The sequence below is a fragment of the Acanthisitta chloris genome, unplaced genomic scaffold (assembly GCF_000695815.1).
Source record: "Acanthisitta chloris isolate BGI_N310 unplaced genomic scaffold, ASM69581v1 scaffold28515, whole genome shotgun sequence".
Taxonomy (NCBI): domain Eukaryota; kingdom Metazoa; phylum Chordata; class Aves; order Passeriformes; family Acanthisittidae; genus Acanthisitta; species Acanthisitta chloris.
Genome location: NW_008674714.1, coordinates 33,007 through 44,294, shown reverse-complemented (window position 1 = coordinate 44,294; position 11,288 = coordinate 33,007). Strand labels below are relative to the sequence as shown.

The 11,288-nt window shown below is 37.8% G+C and overlaps 1 protein-coding gene across 1 annotated transcript in view; it reads left to right on the top strand.

Annotated features, from left to right (window-relative positions):
* Positions 1-11,288, top strand: part of TLK1 (tousled-like kinase 1) — a 57,248-nt gene that overhangs the window by 29,911 nt on the left and 16,049 nt on the right. Inside the window, exons 12-19 of the mRNA XM_009075455.1 lie at positions 118-215; positions 3,320-3,401; positions 3,665-3,756; positions 3,843-3,932; positions 4,597-4,766; positions 5,907-6,042; positions 8,152-8,263; positions 8,543-8,650. Coding sequence (XP_009073703.1) covers positions 118-215; positions 3,320-3,401; positions 3,665-3,756; positions 3,843-3,932; positions 4,597-4,766; positions 5,907-6,042; positions 8,152-8,263; positions 8,543-8,650 — 888 coding nt within the window. The remainder of the gene's footprint in view (positions 1-117; positions 216-3,319; positions 3,402-3,664; positions 3,757-3,842; positions 3,933-4,596; positions 4,767-5,906; positions 6,043-8,151; positions 8,264-8,542; positions 8,651-11,288) is intronic.

Here is an 11,288-nt window from a genome sequence, read left to right as displayed (position 1 = left end):
AGCAGGGTTTTGTAATGTAATGTTCCTCCATCACCACTAGTATTGATGCAGGGGTAAAAATACCCTTTTCAAATGGGGAGTAAATGAGCTTTTATATATCCTTCTTTTCATTTGTAGGAGGAAGCTGAAATACAAGCAGAACTTGAACGCTTGGAAAGAGTTAGGAATCTTCACATAAGAGAACTGAAAAGAATAAATAATGAAGATAACTCACAGTAAGAGACTTACTATCTTAATTTTGTATGCCTATTTTTAAAATAATGCTCTAAAATCACATTTTACCTACAGGAAGACGCTTATTCATAGGTTTTTATTTGCTTTTCTGTGTTTATGTATATATTTTAAACATCAGCTTACTTAAGAAAATAGAATTGCTCATACTTTGGTAAACTTATTAATGGTTTTGTTGAATGTGAAAGAAATAGCATAGACCATATTACTTGGCTAAAAAAATGCTTGGAAGAGAACCTAATGCAATTCACTTAGCTGACAATAATGCAAGAAAATGGCAGGGAGGTTTGATGCAACAGCAGCAATTCTGTGCTGCAGTTAGAATTAGTTTCGGTTTTGTGGCACTGTGATTTCATTCCTACTAGGTACAGGTACCTAGCAGAAAAAAAAAAAGGGTTTATGTTAAATGCTACTCTGGACTTCACTCTGAATGATGGTGTGTCATAATGTGAAATTGTTATCTAGCTATTGGTGCGTACATTTGAAATGAAGAATTACATAACATAAACATTTAAGTCGCTTTTCCATGATGGCAAATATACTAACATTACAGTTTCGCCAACACTTGGAGCTGTCACTGTTGTTTGAAAGGAGCTGATTCTGCCTCTCCCTGGCGACTTAACCCTGTTTCCTTTCACATGTTTGCAGTGGCATTTCTTTACTAAACAGATACTGGAAAATGATCCAGGTTAAAACCAGCTCCTGTGGTTTCTTTTCCTGGATTCACTTTTAACCCTGGATCAATTTCCTGGTCTAGTTCTTTACCCCAGTTAAAAAAATGTTTATACTGCCATGAGGAGAGAGGGCGGTGCAAGGGTGTAATGAGCCTGGGGGAAGGACATGATGGGACTGGACTTCTCTCTCTCTCCACTAGCAAATGTTTATGAAACAGTAGGCTTAAGCCTTCAGGATTGATTTTATTTTATTTTTTACTTTTTAGACACAGTAGAATTATATATCCACTAAGGCTTTTAAATGGTAGAAGATCAAGATGTGAAATTATACTTAGCTGTTCTAATGGTTCCCATACCTACCCTGCAGTAAGACAGAAATTTTTTGTTACTGTGTGGCTTTAGTACTAATTGATAGCTAAATTGGTGTCGTGTTTTGGATATGAAAAATAATGGGTGTTGATGCTTACAATATTTTCTTTTAAAAAGAAATAACATATAAACAAGGAGATGAACTTACAACCTTTTTTAATCTTCAGCCTTTGCATTAGAAGAGTTCTTTTAGAAGAGGGATCCTTCAACAAGGAGGAGTAAATGGCACAGAAAAATAACAGGCTTTGACTGTGTGAATATTGCATAGGGGGGGACAGAATGTCCAAGTTACAGTCACAGTTGAGAACAGTTACAGGACATGGATAAGGAGAAAACGGCAGCTTCACTGCACCTTTTCTGCAGTCAATGTTGACACATTTTATGACACAGAACAAAAAGCTTTAACTGTGTGTTCATATTTTTGTGGGAGTTTAGATAAGTGTTTACCAAGTGGCCAGGCTGCGGCTTATGGTCATCATATAGAAGAGAGAAGCAATGGAGTAATTTAGGTCTGTAGCTCCTGCTGTCTTTACTGGTATGTCTTGGCAGTTTGGCTCTTTGGTAAGGGAGAGGGTTCTGAGGCAAAGCAGCTGTTAGGTTCTTACTCAAATCCTCTGTGTTGTTTTAGCAACAAGTCCATCTACCCATGTATGCCCTGCCCAAGCATCCCAAATAGACTGTAGGCAGCAAACTCACCTGTTGGAAGTTCCAGCCTTTACAGTGAAGAGAAGGAAATATTGCCCAGTTTAGAGATGGGTAAACTTGTATGTCTACCTGTGTTGTTTTACAACTGGATTGGGATAACAGAGCAAGTAAAGAGTGCGAGTTAGTGCTTCCCTGCCTGGGTTTGGAGCCCATGTGATGTTGGGGTGCAGATTCTGAGCCACAGAGAGCCACACAGAGTAGCAAAAGCAGCAGCAGAGAGGAAAGGTGGTAAGATTGCTAAGATTGGCCCTACTAGAGGCACACATGTATCAGAAGGACTAAGAAAATATGAATTGAATTTGTTGAGTGTGGTTTTAAAGAATTGGGCTGCTGGTTATGTGACTGCAATTGCCTAATGATGCTACCTCTACATTTGTTATTTCTTTGACACAGAATGCTTTACTTGCTGGTTATGATTTTAAAAAAAATCTTTAGCATTGAAATACATATCCTCATAGTGAATGAAAAGTTTCATTTCTAGAAGGGGCACAGTGAGCAAGAATATACTTCTTCCCTCAAATGTCTGACTATGGTGACCATACTCTTCCAAACTATAGAGAATGTGGAAGGATGAGATGACCGTCAGACTAACCCTAAATACTTCCTTAAAGCTTTCTATGAAATATAATTGGCAGCTTGCCCTAGGTTCATGAGTACAGTTGTCTCATCATTGCACTAAAAATGTGATTGAGTGTTCACCTCCTTTCCCCCAATTGGATGGAAGGATGTATTCCTTCTGCATGTTTCAGGAGAGAGAGAATGGTCCTTTTTCTCTGTCCTGCAGCATTTGGAAGGAGTGTTTTCTTTCTGCTTTTGCTTAGAGTATGAGCAGATATTCAATCCTCTGGTGTTTTCCCCATGTTGCTGTTTCCTATTTAACTTCTTACTGTTATATAAAATCCATTTTGTTAAAAAGAGGCAGGAATGTACAACAGGTCTGGTCATGTTTTGAGTGAGATTGGAAGAATATTCTTGTCTGTGCCAGAAAGGCAAAGTGTGAGACTTCTCTAAAACTTGACACAACAAAGAGAGACACTTTGTCGCATGTTTAAATTCAAGCATGCTTTTCTTATCCTCACAAAAATAGAGAAAGATAACAAAAGGTTTACCAGAATTGACTGTTGGTGATAGCATTTGTACACCAAATGGTCAAAAGGTACTGAAATTGATCATGTTGTATAGTTGTGCCATAAGGTTTCATGTGGTGTAATGTTGTTCAGCATATTGTACGTTGCTTTTAAAAAGAAAACTCCATTTGCTAAGTAATACTAAGAGATTTACATTTTAGATTCCATTTGTATACCTTACATAGAATTAAATGAAACTTTTTTTCTTCCAAGATTCAAAGATCACCCCACACTGAACGAACGGTATTTGTTACTCCATTTGCTTGGCCGAGGTGGCTTCAGTGAAGTATACAAGGTAGAGTGTGTTGAGTCTGAGGAATGTATGTGTTTAATTTGGGGGGGATGGGACGGGACCTGAATGAAGTAGAAAGATTGTAATGTGGTATACTTAAACGCTGGTTGAGTAAACTTCAGTTAACCCATGAAGAGGAGGTAGCATTACGATAAACTTGTCAATAGACTTATGAATTACATGCCAGTTTTTTTCCTCTCTTTATTGGATGTTATTTTTATCACCTTTGGTTATAACTTTCCCATATTTCTGGGTTTCTTTTTTAGGCTTTTGATCTTTATGAACAAAGATACGCTGCTGTGAAGATTCACCAGCTTAACAAAAGCTGGAGGGATGAAAAGAAAGAAAACTACCACAAGTAAATATTAATGACTTACGCTTCATATGTTCAGCTTAATAGCATGTTACTGATTGTAGAAGGTTAATGTATCCATCTTCTTTTAGACATGCCTGCAGAGAGTATAGAATACACAAAGAACTGGATCACCCCCGGATAGTTAAACTATATGACTACTTCTCCCTGGATACAGATACGTAAGTACATTTTCTAGGACTCAGCAAGGATTGCAGTGCTGTATATTAGATAAACAGAAATGAAGAGTACTGGAACAAAAACAATGCATGTTCTTGCTTTCAGCTGAAACACTTAAAGTTCCCTTAAGACACAAAAAAACCCAACCCAAGCCCACACTATTTACAGAATTTTCACAGAATAATCAGGGATGGAAAGGACCTTTGAGGATCATAGAATCCAACTCCTGGCCCTGTACAGGACATCCCCAAGAATCACACCCTGTGCCTGAGAGCATTGGCCAGTTTTGTCTCAGCTAAATATTGTAGGCCTTCTGTAGAGTGATGAAGGGAGTGTTGTGCAACACCTGACTAGCAAGCCCTAACATCTAAAGGGATAGTTAATGTGTTTTCCTTTTGAGAAATGTCTACTGTAAATAAAGGTTTGGGGTTTTTTTTAACTGAATCTCCCTATGGATTTTCTATTTAGTGAGTATGAATGTTCTGATTTATATCAGTTTCCATAAGCTAATAGTTACACCATGTGTTCCATGAACAGCTTCATTCATAGAGTTTAATCTTCAGGCAGCCATTCTTAAACTTGTCAGTATGAAACTAGGTTGTCATGTCTGTTTCTGATTGTGCAGTGTGATACACTACTTAATTTTGCCTCTGAATCTTACCCTAGGTTTTGCACGGTGTTAGAATACTGTGAAGGCAATGACTTGGATTTCTATCTCAAGCAGCATAAATTGATGTCGGAGAAGGAAGCTAGGTCCATTGTAATGCAAATAGTAAATGCACTACGGTATCTCAATGAGATCAAACCCCCTATTATACACTATGATCTTAAACCAGGTAAGTGAGGAATGTTACAGTTGAAAATGTAATTTGAAATTTTTTTTAATCCTTTCTTTTGTTTGTAAGTCATGCCTGAAAATGTCAAAATTATCTTCTGTGTATCAAGGTTATTGTAAACAACCAAAAAAGTGTGTCATTTGCTTTCTGGTTTCATTGCCAGAATCATCTCTTTTTTGTGGAAAATGTTTGTTATAACTTTCCTACTTTACACTATTTTTATATGGTTTTGTAGGAAAAAAATCATACAGCTAATAGATACATCCATTGGTAGTTAGCAGGATAAACACATAAGATCATTACTTGGCTCAGTCCTGTCTGGTCATTTTCCCGTATGTATTTTTTAGGCTGTAAAGGATTGAAATAGATAATCAGCTGCTTTGAGCATCACAACATAAGCACTCCAAAACAGGACTTTACAGAAACTTTTTTTTTTTTTTTTTTTACAATTAAGAATAAGCACTATCATAAGTGATGTGTCCTGTCTGGTTTCATGGCCTTTGTGTCACCACCTTGCATATACTCTTCATACTTTTCATATGCTGTAGTCTGCTACACTTCCAAGTGTGGGGTTTATAAAGTAACTCCTAGTGCCAGGCTGTTTGCTTGCTGCTGGGTGATAAATTGTTCATACAGGTTTATCTTGTCTTATGGAATTGGACAGAAAGTACAATTAATCTCATTAGTTTTGTTCTCAGAGGAACTTCATCAGATAATTCTGATTATCAAGAGATTATTGACACACTTTCCCGCATGCAGTAAGATCCATAGTATTTCAGCAGTTTCTTGGCACAATTTTGTGGCATATGCAAGTTGTGAAACCTGCAGTGTAGGATTTGTTCTGGCAGAAAAACAATGAAACTTCATTGTAACAGGCTCACTGCTGTACTGTGGTGTTTCTCTGCGGAGCCAGCTCCCAGCTGAGGGAGCCATTTCAGATCATGATGACAACCTAGAGAGTTACTGAAACATGTCATAGTCAAGTTACTCTAGACTTAAGGATAGACAGATGATGTGAAGTTGTCACTTGCCCCTCCTGAAGTTAGATGTTCCTGAAAACTGAGCCTGATTTTGAAAATAAAGCATTCTGTTAGCTCTTTTGAGGTAATTTTACTTCTCTTTTTTTGTCCTCCTGAACAGGTAATATCCTTCTTGTAGATGGAACAGCATGCGGAGAAATAAAAATTACTGATTTTGGCCTGTCCAAAATAATGGATGATGATAGCTATGGGGTGGATGGAATGGATTTAACTTCACAGGGTGCAGGAACTTACTGGTAATGCCTGGTTTGATTTTGCTGTTTAGACTTTGGGTCATTGTTCAGATTTCATAAATGCTCTCTCATAAAGCCAATTCGGAGAGAGAAGTAGGACTAAAAAATACTAACATAAATGACAAACACAGGTTTTTGTGCAGTACTGTGCATGTTGATGTTCCCAAATGTTAGAAGACTAACATAACAAGTAAGATAAGAGAGTGAGTGTGTGTTTTTTATTTTTGCGCTTATGTATGTATGTATGTATTTAAATATAAATGTGGAGCTGATCACTGTGATTTCAAAACATGGTTTCCCCTGAAGAAGCAGCTGTTTAGTCTTTGGCTGTTGGTGGTTGAAGAGATTTGACAGAGCCATGATGAGTAAGTGTGGGTGCTTAGTACTTGGAAATCGTAGAGCAGGGATTACCAACAGGTAATGTCCTTAGGACAAAGAGAATTCACTGTTGCATCCTAAAGGTTAATGACAGCTCAGCAGCTGTGATTTGCTTTCTGTGTGCATTTGCTGCTTGTCCAAAACACAGGAATGACAATAAGCATTTCATTGCTTACAGACAAGCTGTTTCTAGAATTTGCTCTCTAAAGATGCAGCTTCTTCATGGCACAGCAGGTCTCTGAGCCTGGGTGCATGGTGCTGTCAGGGGGGTGGATCAGAAAACCTCTGTTTGCCAGGCTGTCACTTGTCAGTTCCTTTGCTTTTTCTCTCCTCTTTGTGCCTGTAGTAAGATCAGAGTCAGGAGCTGAAACCTGACTAAACAGAGAAGTCAGTGTCATTCCCATTTGCTTCGCAACCTCTCCCATATTGGAAGTTGTACCTAATAAAGTTTTTGCCTTTTCCTCCAAATAATTTGGAAAAGAAAACGCACATTCTCTTCCACAAGTGCCACTCTGCACATGCTGTGAAGACATGATTAGTGAAGTTGAAGCATTTAAAAAGTGTTAGGCTTTTGCTACTCTTTCTAATGCTTTACCTATTTAATCACCAGTTGAAATATTTCATTGTAAGGAATGCATGTGGAAAACATTTTGGCCTTTGGATTTCATCTGGAATGCCCTAGGCTCTGGTGGTGCTGTAAACTAAGAGGAAAAAAATAAATCTATAACCATTACAGGTTCGTGATGAATATCTGTATTGCTAATCCACACCTTCTCTGAGCCCAGACTCTTCATTAAGGAGGGAAATCCTCAGAGTGAGTTTGAGGTGGAAAATGAGTCTGTTCAGAGTGCATTGCACAAGCAGAGTCCTGAAAGGGATTTCCTCAGTCACTGTGTCCAGCTACCTGCCCTTCCAGGCAGTTAGGTCACATAATCTCTTCTGTAAACTTACAGACGTTTGTATTAAATTTAGTTAGTGTTTTGTCCCCAGTAATCTGATTTGAAGTGTCTTCTGTAACCTCAGTTCTCTGATCATTAGAAACCTAATCCTCTAATTTACAGACTGTGTTTATTTGTGGCCAGTTTATACTTGCTTGGTCCTGTACCAACACTGTCCACCCTCAGGTAGGTTGTTTCCCTTCCTGGTACTTGCTCCTTAGTGTTTTTATAGCCTTCCCTTTCCTTCCCTGAATTGTAGGCTTTCCATTCTTTGACGATTCTACGAACTTTCTTTGCACTTGCATCACTTTAAGCTCCTTTATCTTGATTGCCGTAGTCAGAATTGTACAGGAGTATACCAGAGGAGAATTTGTGATACTGTTTAGAAAGAATTTTTACATTCTTCTCATTTTTCTGTTTATTTGCAAACTTCCATTAAAGCTTTCCATGTTGTTGATGAAAGAATGCCTGTTGTGTAGGTGTTCTTAATAGTTTTTATGCCTTTGTCAAGGTTTATTCAGATGGGGTGGCAGCTAAAATAAATGCTAATTGGTGATTTAGGTAAAAAGTGTTAGTATTTGTGCTGTATGAAATAGAGCCTCTGTGTGACTGACTGCAAAAACTGTAATGTCAGTTTTGCTGGGTGTGCAGGGTGTTGGAGTGGAGATTATCAAGCAGCTGTACAGTTGTCAAAAGATTAGAAAGGAGTACCTCGGGTGTTTGAACAGTTTGATCATTTAACATGTTCTAGTGGTGCCAGACTTGCAGACACTGAGGTGTATGTTTTGTTTTCCAGGTACTTGCCTCCAGAGTGTTTTGTAGTTGGCAAAGAGCCACCAAAGATTTCTAATAAGGTTGACGTGTGGTCAGTTGGAGTAATCTTTTTCCAATGCCTTTATGGTAGAAAGGTAAGGAAAATGCTTGAAAACCTTAAGAGTGTTAATGTAAAAAAAGCCTGTTCCAGTAGGCTGTGAATAGCAGTCATAGAGACATGAATCTGTGTGGAAGGTTACCTGTGTTACTCTCTGACAGTGTGCATTGATTAAAAAATCTTGACTGCAACTTTCTATTTACAGAATGGTTAGCAGTTTGTATTAACATTGCTACCGCTGCCTATAGCATACATATGTATGAAATCAAAGTAGTTGGATAAATTTCATTAAGAGAATGATGTGCTTATTTTTCAGCCATTTGGCCACAATCAATCACAGCAAGATATCTTACAAGAAAATACAATATTAAAAGCCACAGAAGTTCAATTCCCTGTCAAACCTGTTGTAAGCAACGAAGCCAAGGTAACTTTTCATCTCATCTCTGAGTAAAACATTCTTCTTAAAGGATTCTGTGGTAAAATGGATGTAATGCAAGAATGCTGTGGGACGTAACGACTAAACATGTGGCAAAACATAATTGGGAACTAGTATTTTGATGTTTTTATTTAAGCAAGCTTATTCTGGGACTTCTCAAAATCACCTACTTCAAAGCAAGACTATATGTGTGTATATATATATATTCCAGAAATTTGCAAGTGGTTTTAAAGTAGGCCACCTCAAAAACTGTCTGCTTTGCTTTTTCCCAGAGGACTTTGTGTGTCTCGTTCAGGCTGTCTCACTAGAAGTTGTGTGAATACTTCTGTTAACAGTAACAAGCTCTTTCTGAAAACAGTGAATGTTATTCTCTGCAGCCTTATTGGCTCGAAGAACTATTTGGCTACTGAATACCTGGAAGATATGACTGCGAATACACTTCCCCTTGAAAGGTCATAGTATGTGTGTATTAACTCAAAGCTGAGTTTAGAAACATGAATTCTTAAGATTAAGAATCTAGGAGCTATTTTGATGCTGATTCAGGAAATAAAACTACCAAAATAGTTGATATGCCAAAAAGGTGTGAATGGCAATGTGTCCTGCACTTACAAATTTTAGGATCAAACTCATCTCCACAGACCAGAAACAGATTTTCTACCATAAGCATCTGTAACACAACTCCAGTGCTGTGGATATGGAAGCAAACATTATATGTGTGTTATTTGTTTGTAAAAAATCTCCCCAATTTATGGACAGATGCAGTAGATGTGCTCTGAAAAAATTGCAAATAGTGAAATGGCTATTCATGTTTCTGCAGCTAATTAAACATACTTAGGCTTGGGACACAAGCTGCAAAAAATTCTGGAATGTTAAGATGCTTTGAAAGATTAAAAGGAAAGGAAACCTATTTCTAGAGGCTGTAACTTCCCAAGAAAATAAGTCTTTTGGGTCCATAAATCTGCTGTTAGTGGTACATTTCTGTTCTATTTTCTAAAAGTAGTGTTAGTGAGCCAGTTGCAGTTAAGGTTCTGAAAAGGTGGTTAAGAATTGTAGTTAGTACTGTGGTTTATTTCGGTTGAGATTTTTGTGCTGGTTTTTCACCTCCATCAGGAAGAACTGCCCCTAGAATACCCATAATCTAATGCTAACATTACATGTTGACAGTTTATATCCCTGTCTCGTTAGTAGTGTTTATACAGAGGATGTCAGGACAGAGTAGACAGTTCAGCATGGAGAATTCACAGCTTTTTGCATTCTCTGTGTATTCCATGCTCTGGTTGAAAGACTGAAATAAACTTCCAGTGTTCTCCACTCTTATTAATATTGTCATGATAAGAGAGGGAGAAATCACTCTCTGGTGGAAATGCTATGGAACAGTTTCAGACTAACTTGCACATGCAGACCATTTATGATGACAGTGTAGAATTCAAATTGCCTTTCAGATTTATAGGCCTGGCAGTTGGAAAAGAACAGCTGGTAAACTGAAATTCTGATCTGGATAACGTGGAACCTGAGATGACATTGTTAGTCAGCTTTCAGGCTGTAACTGTCTTTGATCCTCTTCACTTTCCCCTGCTTTGTCCAGTGGTCTCCTTTGCTTCATACTAATTGTCTACAGTGCCATAGAATCATGAAGTATTTTAACAAGATTTTAGATAGAAACTGTTCCTCTGAGGAGCTTGCAAATAACATTTAGCAGTTCATTTGTTATGAAGAATTTATTGTGAAGAATTTAATTTAAATCTGTAATGTACAAGAACATAAATATATTTTACCAGATGTGCCTGATTTTTATTTTGTACCTTGCTAATGCTGGATATGTAAGTGATAGAAATAAATTCTAGCAGGATTCTTTGGAACTTATATCACAGATTTTTTCCTTTAATCTTCAGTTTTTAATTGGAGCAAAGAACAAACAGCTGAACAGATTTATCAAAGAAGAGATATGTAATTCTTTTAAATTAAGTTCTAAATTAAGTAATGATGTGCTAATCAGTTCTGTAGCAATAATAAGGATTTTCTATCATTAAATGTTGAAGCCCAAGCTCTCAGGAGACCAGATGTTCTGTGTGTGCTACACATAAGACTTGACAGAAACTTTCAGCACAAAATGATTGGCATACACTGTATGGACCTAACCATAGGGTATCAGTGACTCAGGAACATTCCTGAAGTTAGCTACAGAGTTTTCCAACTCATTAGATAATTCTAAGCATGTGGGATTGAGTTATTTTCTGAGAAGGGAGTTTGAGCTAGGCAGTGATTTTGTAAATACTCTTCATTTAATGCCTACTGAACATGGCAGCCACCACTGTCAGCCTGCACAGTTTGCTGTGTCTCAGCACGTGTGGAAATGCTGTTGTTGAAGGTCATCTCACACGTTGAGATTCTGTCCCTGCAGCTTCCATCTGCTCTTCAGCACAGCTCGGTGCTTTCAGCAGCTCACTGGAGAAAGGAAAACAGGTCTCCTCTTCCAGTCCTCTGACACTTGCTCCTGGTTTTTACTAAGCTGTTCAGGCATAGCACATGCAGAATTCTAACTGGATGAGGTGCTGATGTTTTACTTGTACGTGTAGTTCCTAAACATGGAAATACATATTTGAAGCTAATGAGTTTGCTGATTTAT